Source organism: Vicugna pacos, chromosome 11 (genome assembly GCF_048564905.1).
Source record: "Vicugna pacos chromosome 11, VicPac4, whole genome shotgun sequence".
Taxonomy (NCBI): Eukaryota; Metazoa; Chordata; class Mammalia; order Artiodactyla; family Camelidae; genus Vicugna; species Vicugna pacos.
Genome location: NC_132997.1, coordinates 26,321,321 through 26,346,965, shown reverse-complemented (window position 1 = coordinate 26,346,965; position 25,645 = coordinate 26,321,321). Strand labels below are relative to the sequence as shown.

Sequence of the window (25,645 nt, the reverse complement as noted above, 5' to 3'; positions counted from 1 at the left end):
GGCATCAAGTGGCCTGTGGTAGCTCTTCCTAAGCATTGTTTTCTAAAAATTGTGATGTTACTGTTTCTCAAATTAACAATTGGTCAGCAGCTGCATCTTTCCCAGCTCATCCCAGTATCCTTTATTCTTCTTTTGTGTGTGTGTGTGTGTCTGTCCAGGTATCTCTTTTTTTTTAAATTTTTATTTATTGAGTTATAGTCAGTTTACAGTGTTGTGTCAGTTTCCAGTGTAGAGCCCAATTTTTCAGTCATACATGAACATACATATATTCATTGTCACATTCTTTCATTCTTCTGAGTGAAGTACTTTGGAAACTTCTTTCCTTCTCAAGAATTGGAGGAGGAAATTTCTCCAGTTGCCAAGAACTGCCCAAGAACTTTGGACACTTCTTTCTTTGTCAGGAATTGGAAAGGAATGTATCGAGTGGGCATCTGCTATTCATTTCATCCAATTTTCATGGTGTTTGGAGGATGTTCCCTGTAGTTTTGAGAAGCAGCATTGTGTTAAAAGCATGGTTCTATTATTGGACAGGGTTTTTTGACTCTTGAATCAATCGAAATTGGTAAGAGGCCAGATGAGAAATTCAGGCAAGGCTTTTTGGGATTTGTGCTCAGATCAGGGAGCGAAAACCATTAGCAGGTTCCCTTGCTCCCTCCCTGAGGGTGAGCAAGCTGGTCCCTTACATGGGATGAGGGTGGGGCGGATTGGTGGGTGGGGCTGGAGGGGTGGCTTAGGTGGTCTGCCCACCCCCTTGGTGGTGCTGTGTGCAGGGATTGTATGCAGTCCCCTGCTTCTGCTCCTGACACCTCAGAAGTGGCAGTTGGGTTTTGGTCTTTTTGTGACTTGTTCATAATTTGCCCCACCTGTGCATGCATGTAATTACATGTAGTCCCTTATAGTTTCTTTGTGTTTTGTTGCTCGAGGAGACATTTGTCTAGGTGCGAGCCCTCTAGCAAAAGGTCCCAGATCCCAGGTCCCAGCCTGTCTCAGTACTGGAGCACACTGCCAGGGTTTTCATTCCTGCCTTGCTGGCTACCCCCTGTGTGAGGTTAGGCAAGTTAATTAACCTCTCAATTAACCAGTCTTCCTCATCTGTCAAAAGAGGCTAGAAATAGGGTTGGTATGAGAATGAAATGAACTAATATTTATAAAATGTTGATAACAGTGCTTGGCACAAATGATAAGTAGGCACCCTCTAAAGGCCTATTAAATTCCTATGGCTTGTGATCATGCATTGCCAATAAAGTTTTCTCCCCAATTTCTCATTATTTGTCTGTTTTGGGTAGCTTCACAGAAGTGCAATTAACTTGCCTTTTTTTCCATTCTCTTGCTGACTGTGTTTGCTCGTTTAAGCATTTATTTAGCATTGTATCCAGGGGGCAGGGAGGATATAGCTCAAATGCTAGAGCACATGCTTAGCATGTATGAGGTCCTGGGTTCAATCCCCCGTACTTAGTCAAAAAATAAGTGAATAAACCTAATTACCCCCCCCCCAACAAATAAATAAAAGCACTGTGTCTAGGTTGTATGCCTGGCTGGCCCGTCTAGAGCACCTGGATTCTGCTTTTCCTTCCTGAAACCAGCACACTGGCCAGTCCTGGGCCATGATTTCTCCAAGCCCACCGGGGCCATTTCCATGGGTGTATCTCTGAGTTCGTTAGTACTAGATGGTAATTTCTCTGACCTCATTTGGGGACTTGATCTCACTTGATGTGGCTAGGTGTTCTCTTTCTAAGTTTTTGCCTCTCTTGAGCTTCAGTTCCTCCTAAAGGATACGACCAGTCTTTTCCCGTCCAAGGATCTTTTTCTTTAATTGAGACGAGGCTGATAATTAGAGCTGTGTAATTCTGCCCCGTCTTCTCTCCTCTCCGTTACCATTGTGCCCTAACTAGTGGGCCTGTCCCCGCCGGCTTGACTTTCCTGTCCTGGTTAGCTGGCTGGCCGGTTGGTTGGTTGGTTGGTTGGAAGCACACCTTTCTGCTATCCTTAGCATAGTTACGGAAGGTGGAACTCTTTCTGGCCTCTAGTCTTTTGACATTTTTCTCATTGCTTCATGGCCCCTTTGACCCTGGCTGATCTCTTGGCTGAGCTGGTGTTGGATCGCTGGTGAGTGAGTGGGGCTGGTTCCTGACATATTTGGTGCTGGGTCTGAGGTGTCCCAAAGCTTGTGTTGGCCTGCTAGTGGGCAGGGCCAGGGCCCAGCTGATCCCAGTGCAGGATCAGGCCTGCTGGTGGGTGGACTGGTTCTGCAGGCTGTGAGACTGTGGTATTTTTGAGTCTGGTGTCTGCTTCTTGATGGATGAGACTGGTCTAGAGGCTTCTGCAGGCTTCCTGGAGGGCAGGGCGGGGACCCAGGATCTGGTTCCTGCCCACAGGTGGGTGGGGCTGTGGTCCTGGGCCCTCTGGTGGGCAGGGCAGTGTCCAGAGGTGGCTGTGGGCTTAGGGGACTCTTAAGGCAGCTTGTCAGATAGTGAGTGGGGCTCTGTCCCCACATCCAAGCACTGGCGCCTGCAGGCTGTTGGGCCAGAGCAGGACTGGGTCCTGGGGCTAAGCCAGAGGAAGGGTCCCCAGTGGTGTTTCCTGGCACCGATTGTCACATGGTAGAACGAGCGCCCCAGGACGACTGCCGCCAGCGCCTGTGTCCCCAGGGTGAGCTGCCCTTGCCTCCTACCACTCCAAGAGACTCTCCAGCATCAGCGGGTAGGTCTGACCCGGGCTCTCATCGGATGACTGCTTCTGCCCTGGGTTTCGGAGCAGGTGAGATTTTGCATGTGCCCTGTAAGAGTGGAGTCTCCATTCCTCTCCCTGGGACTCCTCGCATTAATTTGCCCCATAGCCAAATGCTCTGGGGACCCCTGTCTTCTGAGTTCCCAACTAGGGAGCCCGAAGTGGGGCTTGGACCCCTCGCTCCTCGGGGAGAATCTCTGCATCTCGTCTCTGGGTTGCCCGCCCTGGGTGCACAGGGCTTGACTGTGTCACAGGTCTGCTCTTCCTGCCCGTCTGGTTCTGGTTCCTTCTTTACATCTTTAGTTGTGGCAGAGCTTTCCTGGTAGGGTCTGGTCTCTTCCATTAGTGACTGTTCTGTGAGTAGTTGTGATTCTGGGGTACCCGTGAGAAGAGGTGAGCTCAGGGTCTTCCCGCTCCACTATCTTGGCTGATCTCCATTGTCTTTTTCTCTGGATTATTTCCTATTTAAATAAAGTTAGTTTGATGTGATTGATTTTTAATAGCCCCAGGTAGGCTCTCTCCCTTTGTAAGTGCCCACAGACAGCCCTACTGTTCATCTTCAGAAACTCATCTGGTGTCTGCGTCATGTCATTGGCTTGGAATTCGCTGGACTTCAATTTGCAGGAACGTCTCCCTGTTGAGAATGCGGGAGTGTATTTGTGTGTCGCTAGTCTGTCGACACGTCTCCTGTTCTCCTAGATTCCTCAAAGGACGTCTCAGCAACGGACCCATCTCATTTTCACATTTTCCTTCAGTATAATAAGTGAGTTAAAGCCAATGTATTACCCAGGAGTGCCTCATGTATTTCAAAACAGGCTGGGTACAGAGGAAACTATTCCCTTCGAGAGAGTTCCCTCAAGTTTTAAAACCCATTCTAGAGAAAAAGAGACTCATCTAGTTCGTTTTAGCTGTTAAACATCTTTAAAAAAAAAGAGAGAGAATAGGATTTTGGATCTGCTGAAGGGTCAGAAAAATAACCCAAAGGCCGACAAGGTGAACGAAGAGAGAGGGACAAAACCCTGATTCTGAGCATTTGAAAAACAGTGTAAAATGTCTGTTCCCCTAAGGAAAATGAGAATTATTTTTAAAGCGTACCATTGTATTTTATTTCGTAACCTCATCTGAACACTTCTGTCTTGAAATGTGACTATTTTGTTGTTGTTTTTTGTTTGTTTTTATTCATTTGTTTTGTTTTGGGGGGAGGTAATTAGGTTTATTTATTTATCTGACGGAGGTCCTGGGGATTGAACCCAGGCCCTCCTGCGTGCTGAGCGCATGCCCCACCACTGAGCTCTACGCACCTTCCTAAAATGAGAGTTTTAAAGCAGTGGTGGCTCGAGGCGTGCACCCAGAGAGGATTTCTGTAGCCCTGGGGGAATGTATAGGTCAGTGACTCTTCGTGAGTTTCTTCCACTTGTCAGAAATTGCTTACAGTTTGTCTGACATTTTGCTGATAGTTTGGAAATTTCCATGGACTTCTGTGCTTTTACAGTCACCCGTTTATTTCCTCTTCGCTGTCTTCTACCCTATTAGGAAGACAAGAAGCGGGGAAAAAAAACCCCTCAGCACAAAACTAGCTCTGAAGCAGACTGTTGAATAATACTGAATAACACTGTCCCGGAAAATCGTAAGAGGTTGCTAGAATACAGCAATGATGACAGGTAACTGGAAGAACTGGAGGAAAGAAGCTAAAATTTACTGAGCATAGATCACCACTTGCTTTAAGCTCTAATGAGCTTTTGAAAATGCATGTTAGTGATTTGACAGTATCCGCAGGGTATGGGGATTATGTGCATTTTATACACACATGAACTGAGGCACAGTTCCCTGCCATCCCAGGACAAGAATGAGATTGCAAATGACATCTAACACACTGTATGGGTCTTATCTGAAGAAAGAACCTGGGCAGAGAGGGTGGGTCAGCTCTGAGCTGTGAACAGGAGGGAGAAGGGCCTGGGGTCGGAGGGTGAGGACTGGTGGGAAACTTCCTGTCTGCCGGGCAGGCAGGCAGCTCCGTGTGGTGGTTGATGTGTGGCTGCGAGATCGTGGATGTGCTGGGAGAAGGCGATGTGGACCAGTGGTCCAGAGCAACGCTCTCAAGGGGACCTCCCGTTGCAAGGAAGAGATCGTGAACATTCCCCAGATGAGAAAGTCAAGCTCAAAACCCAGTCTACCCTCAGAGGTTGTTCTGCCTCTTTCAAGTCTTGTCAGCCCTGGGACCCCGAGCCTTAGTTCTTTCCTAGTGGCTGGTTGACTGGCAGGGCTTGGGTTACAAGGGTGAATTGAATTCCATGGAGGGAGGCTGTGTGTGCCCGCTGGGGGACTGCATCCCCGTGACGCACGCTCACCTCCCTGGGAAGCCTTGCACGGCAGGAGGGACGCCCCCCCCCACCCCCGTGACCTTGCTCAGTGCTGGCCTGCATCAGGCTGTGATATCCTAGTGTGCCATCACTACATTCTGCATTCCAGCCCTCAGGGGAGCGGCCGGCTGCCTCTTTGCCTCCTCTGGCAGATGGCCCTGATCTGAGAGTTCATGTACCATCTACCTGATAGTAGTGGCTGGCAGAGACGCCAGCATCTCATCTGTTTTTAAAAAATTTTTTTATTTATTGAAATATAGCTAGTTTCAATGTGTCAATTTCTGGTGTACAGGGTAATGTTTCAGTCATACATATACATACATATGTTTGTTTTCAAATTGTTTTTCATTATAGGTTACTATAAGATATTGAATATAGTCCCCTGTGCTATGCAGAAGAAATTTTTAAAAAGTCTATTTTGTATATAGTAGTTAATTATAGCAATTCTCGAAGTCCTAGTTTATCCCTTCCCACCCCTTTTACCCCTGGAGGCTACAGTTTGTTTACTATGTCTGTGAGTCTGTTTCTGTTTTGTAGATAAGTTCATTTGTCTCTCTGTCTCTCTCTTTTTTTAACCAGCATCTCATCTTAATAAAAAAAAATCATAAAATATGCCACTTTGGGAACAAAAGCCTTCAAAAGGAGTTTAGTGGGGATGTCTCGTTGCTTTCCACCGCGCGGAAACATACTGATAGAACCAAAGCACACTTCAGATATTTAAGCATCAGAGCATCCACGGAGACTTACTCTTAACAGTAAAATGTACTGCTTTGTTCAAGATGATTCCTCAGTGAAGAGGCACTATAAAGGCGAGATGAGACAAGAATGCTGTATAATTAGTTTGCGCTGAGTGAATGTGAATAGGGACTTGAAAACAGTTTGCTCTCTTAAACATCCTAAGTATTCTCCACTGTAACCTTCTGTCAAGGATTACTGATTAAACAAAACCTGTATCTGTAGGTAGCGCAAAGGTTAACTCCGGTCCAGTCCTTGCCTGGTTGTCATCAGCTCCAAATGCTAATGGTGTTTGAAGCAATCGGAAAGATCTGAGCTTTCTGGATATAGAGGTAGCCTCCTCAAACTTGGAAGTTATATATAGTGTCTCAATATGAAGTGAGACCAGAGCAGTTTTATGAAAGAAGAAGCCTCAAGTGTAGACAAAAGACAGTCACCGTCTATTATAAAATGTTTCCTTATGTCTGAGACCCAGTTAAGTGACAGGTCATCCTCAGCTCCCACCCCCGTGTGCGCATCTTTGTAACATAGGAATCACTTGATGCTGGTTTCTTTCTTTGCCTTTCTTTCTTTCTTTCTTTCTTTCTTTCTTTCTTTCTTTCTTCCTTTCTTTCTTCCTTTCTTTCTTTCTAGTATAGTCAGTTACAACGTGTCAATTTCTGGTGTACGGCATAATGTTTCAGTCAACATATGCATACATATAATTGTTTTCATATTCTTTCTCATTATGGGTTACTACAAGATATTGACTATAGTTCCCTGTGTTATGCAGAAGAAATTTTGTTTTGTATCTATTTTATATATAGTAGTATTTGCACATCTCATTTCTATCTTATTCTTTCACATCAGTGCACCAAATTCCAGTGCTGGAATGTGGGGAGGGAAAACCCCTGAATTTCCTCTTGTTTTCTAGTAGGACCATAGAGCAGGCGTTTGCAATGCTGTAATTGTATCCCATTTTTAAGGTCAGACATTTGAAGTGGCACAAGCCTTTGATGTGGGCTTAAATTCTGAGTATTATAAAAATTTAGTGCAAAGCAGGGGCTTCCTTGAGAGATGTTCTAGTCTCTAGGGTACTACTTATGTGGGAAGTGCTGACAATTTAAGATCATATTTTAATAAAAACATCTCAAATTTGGCATGCAAAACGGGGCATTGAGAAAAGCATGAAAATAAGCCTCTGCAGAAAATATGGCATTAAAAAAGTAACTGTGAACTTTACAGATGGTCTAGGAGGAGAGAAACGATCTTTTGTTAGGGTGGATGCGAGAGCTTGCAGCTTTTTCCTGCAAAAACAAGAGCAGAAACCTAAGTTGTTTAGTTGTTTTGAAATAACAGCTGCAGAGAGGGCTCCTTCTGCCTCATCTATATTTTATTAAGGCAGCCGTTAAAAAATTCATTAGAGACACCCATCTGTAGCTAGCAGCACTCTTGAGGGGGTTCAGATGGTGATCAGATTTTTGAGCAGCACTTTACATGAAAAGAAAAAGACAATCGTTTATGAGAATTAATAGCACCACGGAGAGAGCCTGCTCAGTGATTTCAGAGCAAACCTTTGCACATGGTTTAATGAGTCTCTTGCTGCTAAGTTCCTCAACTACCTGCTTTAACTGGAGGAAGGAGATCTTAGTATTAAAAGGAAAGAAAATGGAATACAGAAAATTGGATCAGGGAGCTGGGCGGGTATCAGCCAATGGGAGAACATGGGTGTGATACCGACCAGGGCGCCTGGACTCTGTAATCAACAGAAATTGACAAGAGGCCAGATGAGGCATTCAGGCAAGGCTGTACTGGGACTGGTGCTGCAGCAGGAGGAAGTGAAAACAAGTAACATGTCCCTTGCTCCCTCCCTGGGTGGGGGTGAGCTGATCCCTTAAATGGGGTGAGAGTTGGGGCAGATCAGTGGGTGGGGCTGGAGGGGTGGCTTAGGGAGGTCCGCCCACCCTCTTCCTGGTGCTGTGTGCAGGGATCATGCCCAGTCCCCTGCTTTTGCTTCTGACACCTCAGAAGTGGCAGTTGGGTTTTTGGTCTTTTTGTATCTTGTTGTTCATAATTTGCCCCAACTGCACACGTATGCAGTTATTTTTAAATCCCTTATCATTTCTTTGTGTTCTGTTGCTCGAGGAGAGGAGATGTTTGTCCAGGTGTGAGCCCTGTAGCACAGGGTCCCAGGTTCCAGGTCCCAGCCTGTCTCAGGTTGACTGTCCAGGGACACCATGCTGGACTCTGTGTATGTATGTGTGTGTTTGTGTGTGTGTGTCCTTGTTGGCCCCCAGGAGCCCCTCCAGTCCAGAAAACAGCGTACAGTCAGGGGCGAGGCTGCTCTGGTTTATCTTTGCCATGAACCCTGCCTCCAGGTGGCCGTGTTAAGTGCCTTTGCTTCTGGATGACATTCTTGGCTATGCTGTGTTCTGGACTGAAAATAAAAATAGTTTTTGAATGCCAGGCATGGTATAGAGCAGTGAAATTCATAATCTTCTCTGCTCTCCCAGCAGCCCCGTGAGGTAAAGTCCCATGTTACAAACCAGACGATGCAACCAGTGGAGGAAAGTAATCCAACAGCCCTCACTCAGAAACGGCAGAGCTCAATTTTAAACTCAGGTCATCTGTCTCCAGAACTGGTACCCTTTCCTACTGCAAAACACAGGTCCATAAATCATGTGTATATGTGTATATACATGCCTTTTAAATCAATGTTTTATTTTGGAATATTTGTGAATTTATAGAAAAGTTGCAAAGATAATACAGAGTTCCCTTCACCTGGCTTCCCCTATGCTAACAGCTTTATATATGTATAATCATGGTCTGGTCATGAAAACTCAAAAGTTAACATTGGTACAATGAACTAAACTACTGATTTTATTCGGATCTCACCGGTTTTCCACCAGTATCTGTTACTGAGTCCAAACTCGTTCTGCTCGCCGCGTGACAGGCCAATAAATCAGGAGACTAGGTGTTGGGGCAAGGAATAACTTTATTTGGAATCAAGAAGATGGCAGACTCATGTCCTGGAGAAACATCTCACCCAAGTCACCATTCAGGCTCCTTTTATACTGAAAAGAGGAGGGGCTGTGGTTTGTTCTCGCAAACTTCTGGGTGTTGGAATCCTTTGTTCTTGCAGCTGTCCACGTAGGTCAGGTCATGGTGTCCCTGTCAACCTCCAACAAGACAAGTGTTACTCTCTGCACCTTTTTTTTTTTTTGGATTAAAGATAGATTTGTTTTGAGAGATAACTACTACATTCAGTGTAGGCTGTTTCAGAAGGTGAGAGTAAGGCCATGAGGTTTGGGGGTTGGGTGCTCAGGTTAAAGGAAAAGTAGATACACACTCCATAGACAGAGGGAGCAAGAGAGGCCACAAGGTGCAACTTTTATCTCTGTATGAATGGGAAAGAATTGTACCCTTAAAGGTCAGAGCCTTGAGAATGGGCTACCCTGCCTATTTCAGGCTCTAGGCAATGTTCTTTTACAAAAGGTGCAGAACCAGCATGACTGAGCATAAGAGACAGAGCACAGGGTGACAGCCAAAGGAACAGATCTAATATGGAGTCAGATTTGTTCTTCCCTATTACCAGTTTTTCACCACTATCCTTTCTTTGTTCCCGGATCCAATCCAGGATTCCACACTGCATGTTGCACTTGTGGGCTTTGACCCTTAAACACAAAGTGGGATGACTGTTGAACTGCTCTGGGGCCCCGTTCTCCTCACTGCAGATTGGGGAAGTGAGACAGGGCCCACCAGCTGCCTGCCTCCCCTCCCTTCCTCATAGGATGTCAGGTCGTGGGGCCCGGGACTTCCACTGCCTGCTTGCAAGTAACCCTATGTTGGGGGGAGGAGATTCAGAACAGATGTATGGGGACGGATTTTAAATACAGACCACAATTTGTCCACATGTAGCAGTTGGCAGCTACAGCCACAGTTCAAGAAACAAAAGAGGCTGGGGGAGAGGACGGTTCTGCCAGGAAGCACCATCTGCAGTGCTGTGAGTGTTAAGTTTGTAACGCACTTGAGTTCAAGTGTGCTAGGATGTCACGGAGGACTGGTCCCTAAAGCAGAGGCTCCCGGCCCTGGCTGCCCACTGGAGCCCCTTGGGGAGCATCAAGAGGCACCCAGGCCTGGGTCCCACTCCCCAACAGTGTGATTTCGTCGGTCTAGGGTGAGGCCTGGATTTTGGAATTTGTAAAAGATGACTTTTGAAAGTGACTCTCATGTGAGCCAAAAGCTCAGTGTTTTAGCTGCAGGGATGAAGCCGAGGACGGCGGGGCAGTGCGCACACGCTGAGCAGAGCAGGGCTGGACACCCGGGCTGCATGTGGCATGACAGACGTCCCTCAGCTGACGCCTCCTGGAAGCGCGTATGGCTTCCTTGGGTCCCTTCTGGTTCCTTCTTTCCCAAGCCCTCCCCTTCTTCCAGAGTTTCTCCTTGAGTGGCATCGTTGACTTTCCTGGCTTTTCTGCTTGCACACAGTGTGCTTCCAAACCAACCCTCTTCTCTCCACCCCTGTCTCATGCTGCTTCCACCTGGAAGCCCCCCAAGACTGCGCACAGCCCTTCCGAATGTCTTCACATTGTTGCCCCCTCCATAAGCCGTGGCCTCCCCCTCCCTTTTGGCTGCTGTAGCCTCATTCTTTCAGTTCAGTTCCCTCCCCAGGGGCACCTCCTCCGTGAGGCCTTTCCCTGCCTCCCGTGAGGAGTTGCTCCCAGGCTGGTTTGCACCTGCTTGTGGACATTGCTGTCTTCTCCAAGGGACTCTGAACTCCTTGATTCAGGGAAAAACTGTGATAGAATATCTCACAGTTATAAAAATTATAATTGTGTCCTACTATATAATTCTTAGATTTGCAGACACCATTTGAGACTAGTAACCCAGTCAGCGCCACTGAGCTTAAGCAGTGGAATGTTACCCTTTAAATTCCTCCTGTATCCTTTCCCTCTCCCCTGACAGGTGTATACTGTATGTATCTTTTTTTTTTTTTTTGCTTTTCTTCATACTTTTTAGCACATATCTCTGTCCTGTGTTTCCAGCAGAAGTCTTCCCAGTGTTGTTGACTCGGGGCTGACACTGTAGCCAGTTAAATCACAATTCAGTGTGGGATTCATCCCTTTCATGGTGAGGCTGTTACAAGTGATGTCTGCAGCCCCGCACGGAGTCAAAACTCCTGCATTTGGTGACCAGGAGGCTGATGGGACAGACAGAGCTTTGCTGTCACGGGACCCCTGGTGGCCAGGAGGGCCAAGCCCTGCAGACCTATTGGCATCTGTACCTGTGGTGCATGTGGCTTTGAAGATGACAGAAATGCTAGATCAGGGCAAAGAGGCTCTGCTTGCCAAGAGCAGCTGGTGAATCACTGTGTCTGGGAAAACAGTCTGCCTTCAAAAGGATGGAGAGTGTCAGTGTGAGAGTTTGAGATGTCGGCCAGCCCCGTGCAAGATTCTGTGCTACTTACTTTATTGGCCAAATCAGGAGGCAGATTTGAAAGGGAGATGGAAGGACTGCTTCCCTCATGTGACATTTTCTCTCTCTCTGTATGTGTATCTACATTCCGTATAAATATTTGTGTATGTACATATACACTTCCATGTGTATTTTTTTCCCTGTATTCCAACAAGACTTTATTTACAAAAGCAGATGGTAAGCCAGATTTGCCATGGACTGTAGCCTGCAAACCTCTGTTTTATGCCGTTTTCCAGAGTTAACCAGAGATATTAAATTCTGTGACCCCCCACAGTGGTAACCAACTTTTTAAAAATTTTTAAAAAAGTTTTTAATTGAAGTCTAGTTGATGTACAATGTTGTGTTACCTTCAGGTGTACAGCAAAGTGATTCAGTTATATATATTTTTTCAGACTATTTTCTGTTATAGGTTATTACAAGCTATTGATCATAGTTCCCTGTTCTGTACAGTAGGACCTTGTTTATCTGTTCTGTATCTAGTAGTGTGTATCTGTTTATCCCAAACTCCTGATTTATCCCCCACCCCATCCCTGCTTTTCCCTTTGGTAACCATAAATTTGTTTTTTATGTCTATGAGTCTGTTTCTTTTTTGTAAATAAGCTCATTTGTCTCATGTATTTTTAGATTCCACATATAAGTGATATCATGTGATACTTGTCTTTCTCTGCCTGACTTCCTTCATTTAGTATGATCGTGTCTAGGTCCATTCATGTTCCTGCAAATAGCATTATTTCATAGTATCTCATTGTATAAATACATCACAACTTCTTTATATAGTCATCTGTCAGTGGACATTTAGGTTGCTTCCACATCTTGGCTATTGTAAATAGTGCTGCTGTGAACATTGGGGTGCAGGTGTCTTTTCAAATTAGAGTTCTCCTTGGATATATGCCCAGGAGATTACATGTGTATTTTTATTACACTGGGGCACATGTGGACCCATGAGTGTCCGAGTGCACGTGCCCACACACAGACACACACACACCTCGGTCTTTCCTGCCCATAGATGGCGCGTACTTCCTGTTAGACTTGCAATTTTAGGTGCGATTTAGGCTTCGGCTCTTGAGGATGATACTGGCTTGTGTTGGTTAAGGGGGTGCTTAATATGGACGTGTGTGTAGTAGTGAAAATAGTGGAGGAGGACAAGTGAAAAAAAAGACACTGCAGACCTAAGTAATATTTTAAAAAATGTAGGCATCTGGATAAATAGTTAGGATGTACCTGGAAGTCGTTCTTTGTAGAAGGATTGAGACTATCACTGGTTTGGCTCTAGAGTATTTATGTGTCTAAATATTTGTGGCGGGGGTGGTAGAGGGTGGGAGGCATACCCAGAATGCTCAGAGAAAGTGAGCTCCTTGCCCATCATCGCAGAAGAGACCTGGGACTGATGTGGAGCACAGAGTCGTGCAGGTATCAGGGGGCGGTCCCTCCTGCCTGGGCGCCTCCCCTCTGGGAAGTACCCACATCGTGGCGTGGGCTGCAGGCTTCCTTCCCAGCTGTTGTCCTCGGTGTGATGCCTCCTGACTGCTTGCCCTGTGCCCTTTCTTGCTCCAGTCTGGTTTGTTCTCCACAGAGGGACCTCTTGAAACAAAGCAGATCAGATGGCGCCTCTCTCCTGCTTAATGTCCTTTAAAGCCCTCCCATCTTTCTCAGGGCAAAGGTCCGGTCCTGATGCAGCCAATCTGCACTGCAGAGTCTGGCTCCATCCTCTCCCCTGCCTGTCATCATCATCCCCCACCCGCTCCTCCAGCCCTGTTCCTTCATCTCTCAGGCTCTTCCCAGCAGCCTCCCCCGTGACCTCCGTAGCTCCCACTCACCTGTCAGATCTCAGCCAAATGCCAGTCCAAGATCCCCTCTGGACAAAGCTGGGGTCTCTGTCGCGCGTGGCTCAGCACCGGGATCTGTCTGTCACCCGCCCATCCGTGCTCATCTGTGTGCTCCCTGCAGTACCGCCAACCCTAGGAGGGCAGGACCACTGTGACTGCTTGCCGTGCTCTGTCTAGGACAGGGTGTGGGGTCCTCCGAGACGCAGACGCAGAGAGGGACCGAGACACGCGAGAGACTGAGGGAGATGCCAGTGAAGGATAGAGGAGCAGGGGGTGGGGGTGGGGGCAGGGGTAGGCAGAAGAGCCCGCCCAGGAGATAGGGAAGGAAGGAGGTCTCAGACCCGGGAAACTCCAATCAGGCTGACGGGGGCGCTCTTGAGCCAAAGTTGCTCATCAGAGCCGCCGTGCCTCCCACGGAAGGGACCTTAAGTCCCAGGTGGTGGATTTTTGGGGTGACACATAAATGGGGGCCTGTGGAGTCCTCTGCTTTGCTGAAGGGCAAAGAACTGTCAGATGGACTAACTGAGCCAACTAGGTAAGCCCACTCGTTTAACTTCACACTGAATTCTCCTTCGTCTGGGACTGAAGTAGTCGTTCCATCCTGCCACCGTGTTTGTGGGCAGGGCTTACATACCCCGCTTCGGTGCAAGAGAGCTGGAGGTGGGGGTGATGCCTTGATCCTGTCTGCATCCCCACCCAGCATCTAGTGTTCAGTAGGGACTGGGTTTATTGAAGTGGATTCACATGATTAAATGGAAACAGAATAATGCTCGATTTATCCTCCGCCCTTGGCTTACTCACAGGGTGCTTATTGCACTGACCTGAAGGCACTTCCGAATCCCCAGGTGCTCTCTGAACTACCCAGGAAAGATGAACTCGGGCTTGGTAGAGTGCCTGTGCTTAGTGTATATGACTGGATTCTGATTCCTTGAAAACAAGTTAATCCACAGGGAGGTGTGGTTTCATTATGGTACAGAATCTTTGATTAACCGGAAACATTGTATCAAAGTCATATGCCCCACTGTGAACATGGATGTACAGGTATCTCTTTGAGACCCTGCTTTCAGTTCTTTTGGATCTACACCAAGAAGTGGAGTTGCTGGACCATGTAGTAATTCTCTTTTAAATTTGTAGAGAAACTCCTATACTCTTTTTGGTGCTACCATTTTACACTGGTACACTGGCTTCAATTGTTCAGCATCCTCCTCAACACTTGTTATTTCTCTCTCTGTGTGTGTGTGTGTGTGTGTGTGTGTGTGTGTGTGTGTGTTTAACAGCACGTGGGCTGCTGGAATCGGAAGACTTTGGCCCCGGTCACTTGGCCCCTTGGGGTTATTTCAATTTAATTTCTCTGAGCCTCAGTTTCCTTAACGGTAAAAGGAAAGTTACAATTCTGGTTTGGTTGATTCACATGACTTGGGTGGGGAACAAATGAAATTAAGGTAGATGAGACACCATCATGAGTAACAAGTGCTATAAAATGTAAAAATAGTAACTAACACTTTTAGTACACCTACGATGAGTGCCAGGCACTGTTCTGAGCTGTCTCTCTGTAGTAACTCATTTAATTTAATGCTCACAACCATCCTGTGATAGCAGTACTGTTAATATCTCCACTTTATGGATAAGTCAACTGAGGCACAGAGAGGTTAAATAACTTGCAGAAAGTCACACAGCCAGCAATGGCACAGGTAAGTTAGAACCAGGCAGTGAGGCGCTAGAGCCTACACTCTCACCTGCCACACCATTGTGCCTCTGAGAGATCTCAGCGTTTTTCACTGGTTTTATTCCGCTGGCGTAGCTGGGAGGGGACCACAGCCCCTGGGTCAGAGAACACAGCAGGCAGGGCCTCCTGTAATGCACTGTGAGACGAATTGTTGGGCATAAACTGCACAGCCAGCTCTCCAGGGCCCACAGGCACGCAGGGACGGGATAGCTCAGATCATAAAAATGCATGTGTTCAGAGAGTAACCAGAGCAGGTGACCGGATCTCATTTTGAGGAGTGCGCCGGCACGGGGCTTCAGGTCGTTTGCTTTCCGGGCCACTCCAGGGTGAAAGCACTGATGTGCCCCGAAGACCAACAGGCAGGATGCTGGAGGCCCAGCGGAGCTGGGGCGGTTGTGTCTCCAACATGCCCGCTGACGTGTCCGCATAACGCCCTGCAGTGCCAGCTGTTCCGCTGAGCAGAGGAGCTGGGGAGCTGTGCCGTTTCTGCACCTTCCGACGCTTCCCGAGGATCATCAGCGTTCCCGCCCCAGCTTGGCCCCGTGACCAGGGAGCCGGCGTCTCTCTCTGACGGATGCTCCCGGGGGCTGACCGCTGCACCGCGGGCGTCCTCCAAGCGCAGCTCCAGCTGAGCTGGGAGATCTGCGTGTTTACGGTGCTGTTTTCGCTTTCTTCCCAGGCAGCCACGACTGTGTACCACCTGCAGCATCTTATCGGAGGAGACGGCTGTCACGGAGACCGGGCTACCTGAGGAGCACAGCTGGGCCCCAGACCGCGTTCCTCTCCCCGGCGGTGGGCACTCCGTGCCAGGCCCAGGGAGGGGCGTACGGTGAGGAGTCCCAGCACTCTGAGTCCAGGGCTGGACTGTGTGGCCTTGAGCCTGGAGGCCGGTGGCGCGGTCCTTCTGCTAGGAGCCGCGTTCCCAAGAGCGTCGCAGCCTCGGCTCTGACCTCCGCGGGCCACCGAGGCCTGGCTCTGACGGCCGGGAGAGGGACCCCAGGGCTCTTTGGGATTCAGCTCAGAGCTGGCACCCCCCAACCCAACCGGCTAAATAGGTCGTGTGGCCCTGCGGACGCCGGGCATCAGGGGGAGCTTCCATCCATGGACAGCTGCGCGGCCCCGAGCCCTAGCCGGGAAGCAGCCCGTGGTGAAGGAGCACGGGGCGCTCGGACCAAAGGCTACCTGTCCCCGGAGGAGGTGAGCGGCACCAGCTGCAGCCTCAGAAGCGGCCCCAGGGCCCCCACTGCCCCCATCAGCTCTCAGGACGTCTTTACCTCCAGCTTTAGTTTCATTCGCCTCTCCCTGGGCTCTGCGGGGGAGCGCGGAGAAGCAGAAGGCTGCCCGCCGTGCAGAGAGGCCGAGGGCCCGCGTCAGAGCCCGGAGGAGGCGGAGGCCAAGGCCGCCAGCGTGGACGGGCCCCACGAGCACCCTCGGCTGCACTCGCCCACCTTCACTCTCAAGGCTCCTCGCGGCCTGGCAGATGCTGCGCAGACCGCGGAGGGCAGCCGCGGGCTGCAGCGAGAGATGCTTCCGTGGCTGGACCGGGGTGCTGCCTCCGCCTGCTCGCCGGGTCCCGCGTGCTCGGGCGGCGGCCGCCCGGGGGACGCTCGCCGTTGGGACACTCTGCTCAGCAAACTGGAGCCCGCGCTGCTGCACTGCCTGCAGGGCCAGCGGAGGCGGCTGGAGGTGGGTGTCTCCCCAGCCTCGGGGCCCGTGATGGTCGGAACCCAGATCGGTCCTGGGCACAGGGTGGGAAACGTTGGTCCTGGGGTTGACCGGCTCCCCGTTGGCAACTGCCGCAGCTGCTTTGGTGGCTGATGGCAAAAGAGGTTCTGCCCTTCTGTTTCATCTTTTTCAGCGTGAGCTCAAAAGCTGTTCTCGTTTTTGTCTTCTCTGTCCCTGAGATTCTCAGATCCGGTCTCTGGGCTGCGGACTTGATCTCTGTTGGGCTGTGGGCTCCTTTGCAGTGTCTGGCCTGGGCAGTGCACGGTTAGCTCACCCTGGGTCTCCTTTGAGACAGGAGACTGGGGCCAGGAAGCAGACAATGAAGCTGGCTGGGTTGTGGACAAGGATGGGGAGATAAAGACGGTGATGCCCTGGATGGGGAGGGGTGACCCTGAGCCTCACCAGCCTTCACTGCACTCACCTCAGCTCATCCTGTGGCTGCGAGAACTGATGGAGAGTCCGGAGGCTTCCTTTGTGGTCACTGCCCCTCTCAGCCCTTCAGTTTTCTTTATTTAGAGATGATAACACCACAGAGGATTATTCTGTGGCTCAAATGGGAATGCTAGTGCTTTGGAAATTAGGACAAACTATATAGATTTAAGTCCTAGGGTTATGAGTGTTCACCCAGTTATCTGAGGGGTGGGGGCACCTGGGAGGGGTGGGCACAGTTCTATCCCCGAAAAGTTCACAGAGAAACCTGGGCAGAGATGCTCTGTGGGAACCTACTGGCTCATCCTGTTGAAAGACTGTGCTTTCCTTCTGGGGTCTGTGCACGTGTGTGTGTCTGTGTGTGTATGGCTTATGTGCCTGAGAGCAGGGAAATGGAGCCTCCTCTCAGCAGGATTTGGTAGGAAAATGTGACACTCAGGTTCGTTCCCAGCAATCGATCGCACTTCCTCGCCATTCCTTACCTGTGGACTGATGTCCTGGCCACCCCCTCACCCCGCTGGCCCCGTTCCAGCCCAGCCATGGGATTGATTACCCAGGGAGATGGCTCAGCTGTGCCAGCCAGCAGGTCTCTGTTCCCTGGCATTGAGTGGAGTCCTTGAGTTAGATGCATCCAAACCCGAAGCCATGGTCTTCTCCCCAAACCTGCTCCAATCGGCCTGACTTTTGAGATACAATTGTTGATTTGAATGAATAGAATCTGTATAATTCCTTAGAGAAAGAAATTGCAGCTTTCTTCAACACCTGCCTCTCCCTCACTCCCCAGCTCGGGTCCGACTCCAAGCACTCCTGCCTCTCGTGGTCACAGCCATGGCCCCTGCCTGGCTCAAATCCTCCTTATCTTTCGGCTGGCTTCTGCAAGAGGTCCTCGATGTGTTTACCTCCCTCCAGTGTCTCTCTCCCCCAGTTCACACTCCGCGTGGCCAGCGGGGTCATCTTCCGGAGCACTGGTGGAATGATGTCGTTCCTTGGCTGAAAGCCTTTGCTGGCTTGTTGCTCCACTTGGGATGGTATCCAAATTCCTTATCCTGATAATTGAGACTTTTCTCAGCCTGCTCCAGTTGCCCCGATGCCTGACTCCCGCTGGCTCGGCCAATGGGGGCTGCTTCCTGGTCCTGTGCCTCCAGCCTCTGCCTGGAATGACCTTCCGGCCCTGTTCCTCCTGCCAAGCTGTCCTTATCCCTTTTGGTGTGACTCCAAAGCCACTTCCTTGTGAGACCTCTCCTACCCTCCTTAGACCAGATGAACCCCTCCTTCGGCTCCATCCCCACAGCCCTTTGGACATGCCCCGTTAGAGCAGTTACCATATTAATGAGCATTTGTTTCTGGGCCCGTGTTGCACACCTGACCGTGAACTCCTTAACTACAGGTCACTTCTCTTAGACATTTTTTTGATGCCTGATGCCTGATGCCTGGCATAGTGCCTGGTGCCTGATCAGTTTTTGCATTAAGTGAAATAATTTATCTTGTTAAGATGGGCCACAGATACCTAATTAACAGGTTTCTTGAATTGACTGTCTAAGGCATAAGGAGAGACTGCGAGGCACGCATTCGAGGATAAAGACACCAAATTGAGGTTTGTACCATCAGGCTTTTGGGACTGTAAATGCCAATTTAAAAACTTTTTTAAAATTGAAGTATAGTTGATTTACAGTGTTGTGTTAGTTTCTGGTGTACAGCACAGTGATTCAGTTTTATATACACACAGGTACGTATGTATTCTTTTCCATTATAGGTTATGACAAGATACTGAATGTAGTTCCCTGTGATATACAGTAGGACCTTGTTGTTCATCTGTTTTATATATTAAATGACAATTTCTAACATTTCATTTCCGAGATCTTTAAAAAAAAAAACTCAGCTATGTATCTGTATCTCTCCATTTCAAAAATCCAAGATTTACCCCTAGACAAGCAAAAGCTGATCTAATGACCAGCTCCCCTCCCTCCCAAATAACCAAACAAACAGAAACTCACTTGCCAGCAAGTCCCCGGCAGTCAGTCCACAAGATTCAGCTCCCTGGGTTTTGGTAGCACCAACAGTTTTTTTCCTTCCTCTTAATTCCTCTTACCTGAATATAGATCACACCCTCCTGAGAACGGAGGAGCTGTGATAAATTGGAGTCTGTGAAACCCTGAGCAGAAATGTGCTCTCTGGGGGCCCAGCTATGCCACGGGCTCACCAGGCCAGTCTCTGAGCCACCGTGACACCCGAGGCCCTGGGACCTGGAATTCTGGGAGCTGTGGCCTCGGAAAACCACCCCCACTCACCTTTTGAATTTCATGATTTTTAGCGTTGAAAAGAAATAAAACCCACCCTAGATATAGCTCTTCTTTTTTTTTTTCCTGTATTGCCCAAATGCAGCTCTTCAAGATAGCTAATTGGTTAGACAGAACCCACTGGAGAGCTACTCTGTGGGGACGAAGGGTGTGGCCGCTGCTGGGTCACCCACGGGCTGGCCCTCCTGGCGGGCTGGTGGGGCTGCATTCGGGGTGGCCTGGCGCTTTCTCTTCCTGGTTGTGTGACCTGAGGGCATCTGTTTTGTTGTTCTGTGCCTCAAGATGCTCTTGTTGAAGGTGGACGCAACCACAGCCCCTACCTCATCAGATTGCTGTCAGGATGAAACGTGTCCATCTTGGCACAGAGCATCAGACCGGCTCTCGCGCCCAACAGGAGCCTGGAATGTTGCTATTACTGTCATAAGAGAAATGACTCCGATTCAGAGAATCTGAGTCAAGAAATAAATTCACTCTTCTCCCCAGAATTCAAATTAAATTTGTACCGTGTCTTAAATGATGACCTGGACCCAGTTTCCCTGTAGTTTGAGGCTCTTGGTTTGTGGTAACCCAGCACCTGGACAGGGAGACATGTGATGCCCTGGTCAGTGATGTGAATGTGAGCCCTGTGGGGGAGGGGGGGCCTTTATTTAGGGCGGTGGGAGGGACAGGAGGGGCTCTGCCCGGGGGGTAGGGCCTGCAGGAGTTGCCCACAGTTTGGGGTCGCCCTAGGAGGCATTGCTTTCCCCATCACACTTGTGCAGGGGCCCCACGTGGCTCATTTGGACCCCCGGGGAGGTCTTCAGGATTGAGGAGAGGGTTGGGCTAAGGGTCTTCAAAAAGATCCTTTGAAAGACTGGGATTCTAGTGTCCTGGAGCCTTTCACTTATTTACTTACTAAAAAAAATTTATTTATTTATTAAAGTTCACTTATTAAAAATATTTTTTATAAACAATCTTAATACAACAAAATAGCATTACAATACAAAGCCGGTCAAATATTAACTGTTCTCTAAACTGTTAAACTTTATTATAAATTAAAATTTCTTTACAAAAAAGTTGCACATAATATTTGACCACTCTTAGGTTCTATTCACTGCCATTTGCAATAGTTTCTTGAATCTTCAGGTTAAACAGTCTTGGCAAGGAGTCCAGAACGTAGGCAGGGCGATAAACAACCCTGTTCGAGCATCAGGGGTAGCTAGCAGACTTGTGGCCACGGAAGTTACACTCGGAGCCTTCTGGATATTACATTCTAATTCCTTAACCCCCCTCTCCCCTCTTCTTGCATAAAAATGCAAATCTCAGGAATTTGAGTTTTAGCTCCATTTAAAATACAGTGCAGCCTCCATATTTGCAGATTCCACATTTGGGAATTCGCCTGCGTGCTAACATTTACTGAAGTCCAAAGTCAGTACACGCAGGGCTTTCCTGGTCATCCGTGGCTGAAAAATTGAGTCTCCTGATGTGCGCGGGCACAGCTGAGGTCTTGTTTCCGCTCAAGATGGTAAATTAGTGTTCTTTCTGTGGACTATTTAAATGCCTTTCACATTTTTGGTTTTTTTTTTTTGAGGGGGGCGGTTTACACTGACCCCCATGCTCTGAGCTGCGGTGCTTTCTGGCGCTGCTGAGCACAGGGGGCAGAAATGTACCTGATGGAGAAAATCCACGTGTGAGGTGTGCTTCGTTCAGGTGTGAGTTGTCATGCTGTTTGCTGAGCGTTCAACGTTCATGAAACAGAAGTAAATATTAAATAAATCTTAAACTGAGACACACATAAAACAAAGTTGTGTAACTGATCTGTTGATGAACATACTGGGACCTAACCCAGTATTTCCCCTACAAGCAGTGGTTCTGTATTTTCTCGCTGAGGGATCCCTGTGACTTTATAGAGCATTCCTGCCACGAAAGAGAGTCAACTGTGTATTTTATGCTGTTTAGAAATAGCCACCCAGGGACATTGCCAGGGGCTGGGTGGGGCTGAGAAAATTGTGAGGAAAGGAAACACTCACTGGCATGTGCAGGACAGACCGGGTCCTACCTGAGGTGGTGGAGCTGGAGAAGGAAAGAAATTGCCCGTCTCACATGGCTTGTGTTGTTGGATGAGGCATGCCTGTCAGTGGCTGTGTTTCTAGCCAAGGTGGATATTCAGACATATCTCAGGGTATCCGTTCAGGGTCCTGCAGGGATAACTGGATGAGGGGGTAAGGTGAGGTGGGCAGTGAATCTTCCTTGGACCTTCTTTCCTGAAGTTCTTCTGCTGTGGCTCTGGGGTCTAATAATCCCATCATTTGGGAATGCTATAAATTTACATGGCAACTGGACCACCCACCCAGCCCATCTCCTTTGCCAAAGAGATTTAAGACTAAGTTCCTGGTAAAATCCACACTTGTCACATGGAACAACTCAAGGATGAAGGGGTTAACACAATCATTCATTCATTCGGAAAGTATTTGCCTACCAGTCATAAGACAACACCTCGTGCCTGGCTTCGGAGGTTGGATTAGGTGAAATAGGTTAGTATCAGGCAGTAATACAATAGAAGAAGGCTTCACGTGACAAAATTGTGTTTCTTGCCTACACGTCATGTTCCACAAAGCTGGCTGGGGCTCTGCTCCACAGAGTCACTCAGGACCCCAGCCTGCACCCTCTGAGCATACGGCCCCTTCCGTCTCTGAGACAAGGAGGAGAAGGCAGCCGGATCCTACAAGAGCAGTTCAGGGCTTCAGAGCACAGGCGACCTCTGTCCCTTCCACTCACATCCCGTTAAACAGGACAAGGCCGGGAGGGAAGTGCTTCCTCGTCTTGGCTGTTGTAAATAGCGCTGCTGTGAACACTGGGGTTCGTGTATCTTTCTGAATTGAAGTTTTGTCTGGATACATGCCCAGGAGTGGGATTGCTGGATCGATCATAGGGTAACTATTTTTAGTTTTTTAAGGCACCTCCTTACTGTTCTCCACAGTGGCTGCACCAAATTACGCTCCACCAGCAGTGCAGGAGGGTTCCCTTTTCTCCACAGCCTCTCCAGCATTTATTATTTGTAGACTTTTGAATGATGGCCATTCTGACTGGTGTGAGATGATCCCTCATTATAGTTTTGATTTGCATTTCTCTGATAATTAAGCCTAGAGATGATCATGCTAAGTGAAGTAAGTCAGACAGGGAAAGACAAATGTCGTATGATATCACTTATATGTGAAATCTAAAGTATCACACAAATGAACTTATTTTCAAAACAGAAGCAGACTCAGACATAGAAAACAAACTTATGGTAACCAAAGGGGAAAGGTGGGGGAGGGATAAATTAGGAGTTTGGAATTAGCAGATACAACTATAAACAGAATAGATAAATAACAAGGTCCTATTGTATAGCTGAGGGAACGACATTCAATAGCTTGTCATAACCTATAATGAAAAAGAATATGAAAAGAATCTGTATAAACATGTAACTGAATCACTGCTCTGTCCACCAGAAACTAACACAACATTATAAACCAACTATACTTCAATTAAAAAAAGAAAAAAAAGAAAACCTCTGGACCTCCTGTTGAGGAGAAAAATAATTACGCAATGAACATATTGGTAATTGTTGGATACGTGATGGGATCATTGGGTCTACCTGTGGGTTACATAGACATTGACTGCCCTTGTCTACAGTGGAAAGTATGTGAACCTCCAGACTTCCTCTGTGAAGTCCCTCTTGTCATTGTCACCCAGCCAGCAGCGCAGTCTGCTGAGTTGAAGTTCATGCTCTTCTTCCCTTGGTTTCTCTTCCAACTTCAGTGTGTTTACCTTTATAATTTTAATGTGATTTTTTTTAGAACAGAAACCATTTGGTCAGGTCTGGAAATTTGTATTCCTTTTTATTATGCATTTTTTCCACACAGCTAAGGGAACAGTGGGATGTTTTTGTTTAAAATAACATTCTCTTTTTGTGGATTGTATGCTCAAATTACACTTTTTCTTTATATAGCCGTTTTCTTTTTTTTTGGAGACACGAATGCATCTCGTATTGGAAAAAATGTACATTTGTGGTTCTTTTTTTTTAAAGGAGAATAGAGTGGTTCGGTTTCAAAATACCTTCTAAGTGCTCTTAGCTTTAAGAAAGTAAGTTTGCATGAGCGCTATTGTAATTTGGTTTCATCTTCTCCCCTCTTCAACATAGGTAAAATCCTTAAGATTAAAGCTTCAGAAACTTCAGGAAAAAGCAGTTGAGGACGATGATTATGAGAAGGGTGAGTTCTGCTTTTTTATTGATTCTTTCTTCTTTTCCCCACAAGGTTCAATTTCCCTCTTTATTCACCTCTGTCTTCTACAGCCCGGATGAACTGTGTAATCTGTTCCTGTGATCAGCTCCACTCAGTGACAGCTGACTCTTTCACAGCATTATTGTTTTGTGGATTTCAGAGCACTCTATGAGCAGTACTCCCTTGGGTGACAAGCATGACTTTATTGATTGTCCAGAAACACTCTGAGTACTTGCCCAATAAAAAGTGATATTAACTTGATATTAACAGGTGATGATCTGCCTGCCCAAGGTGTGGGGTATCTAGACTTCATTCACTCATCAAAAAATGTTTGTTGAACACCTACTATGTGCTCGGCACTGCGGCAGGGAAAGGAACGTAAGGTGGACATAGTACTGACCTTGTGATTCCTGTGAATATAAAACCTCATGGGGCTTTCTGACTTGATGCTCGTTGGGACCAGGTGTAGGAGATAGGGTGATTTTAAGATGATGCCAGGCTGTGCCAGTAGGGCCTAGTGTATCTGAGTCCCATCTAGATGGCCTGAAATACCCAAGGTGAACAGGAGACGTAATGACATGAAGATAGAGGAGTTGGTCAGAAGTCAGGAAAAACAGTTAAAATGAGGCACTGGAATAGGATTTGGGCCAGAAGCAGACGAGGGTGGTCATGGCAGCAGGGTGGACACATGGTGGACCGTGTCAAAGGAGGGACTGCAGGTCCTGGAAAAGAGCTTAAGGACTTGAGTGCTGATTGTAGGATTTCACATCCATTTCTGCTGGGTCAGGGTTGAAAAGGAGGCTGAAAATGACTTCCAGGTTCCCCTGGACACTCATGATCTTGAAGGATGCTGCTGGTGATAACCAAGTGTAATGCACCGAGGACTAGTGTGGAAATACCGTGGATCTGAGGATGCTCTGGAAGCTTTTAGTTGGTCTTCAAACTCATCGGCCCATATCTTGGTATTCCCAGTAGAGACGTCACAGACTGTTAGGAATCGGGGTGCTACAGGAACGGGGCACGTGACTTTTAAAAGGAGGTTGCACATCCTATTTTAAGCAACACCCCGAGCTGATGCTGTCTGGGGTCCTCATTATGTACATATGCCACTGAGGTTGGGCTTAGAAAGAGAGATGGAAGGAGAGGAATTTGGGAATGGAGGTGGAACTCTGCCAACTCTGCCACCTTTCTGTTGACAGGCCGTTTCAATTTCGCAATGACCCCGGGTAGAGGATGAGGTATGGGAGGCAAACCTGAGGCTCGGGAAGTAGCCCTGTTAACCCCGCACCACTGTAGACAGGGAGCAAAGGGGTTACTCCTGGCCCCAGGTGCATCTGCTGACTTTTGTCTGTGCAAGACAATTAAACCTCGTTTTTGAGGCCTCCCACGATTGCACACATTTTTTTTTTCTGTTCATAGGCTGAGTTTTCATTCCTTTACCTTTAAGCGCATAGCTCTCTCTGCAAGACACAAAGCTTCTGACACAGATGGAAAACCGCGCTCTCTTTTTCTGATCAAGGCCCAGTGAACTTTCTGGACGTGGTTCTCTCAATGGGCTTCATTAAAGGACGCCCTCATGTCTTTAGTCTTTTCTCCAAATATCTCTGGAACACCAAAGGGAACCCGCCTCACAGGGAAGCTAGAAGAATAAAGCCATCTTAAAAAAATTATTCCACTATTTTATTAAAAAATTTTAAAAAATTGAAGTATAGTCAGTTACAGTGTGTCAATTTCTGGTGCACAGCACAGTGCCCCAGTCATGCGTATACATACATATATTCGGTTTCATATTCTTTTCCATTAAAGGTTATTACAAGAGATTGAACGTAGTTCCCTGTGCTGCATGGAAGAAACTTTTCAAAAAAAATCTGTTTTTATATATAGTGGCTAACATTTGTAAATCTCAAACTCCCAAATTTACCCCTTCCCACCCTCTTTCCCCTGGTAACCATAAGATTGTTTACTATGTCTGTGAGTCTGTTTCTGTTTTGTAGATGAGTTGATAGTGTCCTTTCTTTTCTTTTTTTAGATTCCACATATGAGTGATATCATATGGTATTTGTCTTTCTGTGTCTGACTTGCTTCACTTAGAACGATGATCTCTAGGTCCATCCGTGTTGCT

At 47.7% G+C, this 25,645-nt stretch overlaps 1 protein-coding gene across 1 annotated transcript in view; it reads left to right on the top strand.

Moving 5' to 3' along the window:
* The first annotated feature begins 2,425 nt into the window (after nt 1-2,425).
* Nucleotides 2,426-25,645, top strand: part of DISC1 (DISC1 scaffold protein) — a 285,981-nt gene continuing 262,761 nt past the window's right edge. The window contains exons 1-3 of the mRNA XM_072970971.1: nt 2,426-2,757; nt 15,508-16,514; nt 23,442-23,511. Coding sequence (XP_072827072.1) covers nt 2,598-2,757; nt 15,508-16,514; nt 23,442-23,511 — 1,237 coding nt within the window. The 5' untranslated portion in view covers nt 2,426-2,597. The remainder of the gene's footprint in view (nt 2,758-15,507; nt 16,515-23,441; nt 23,512-25,645) is intronic.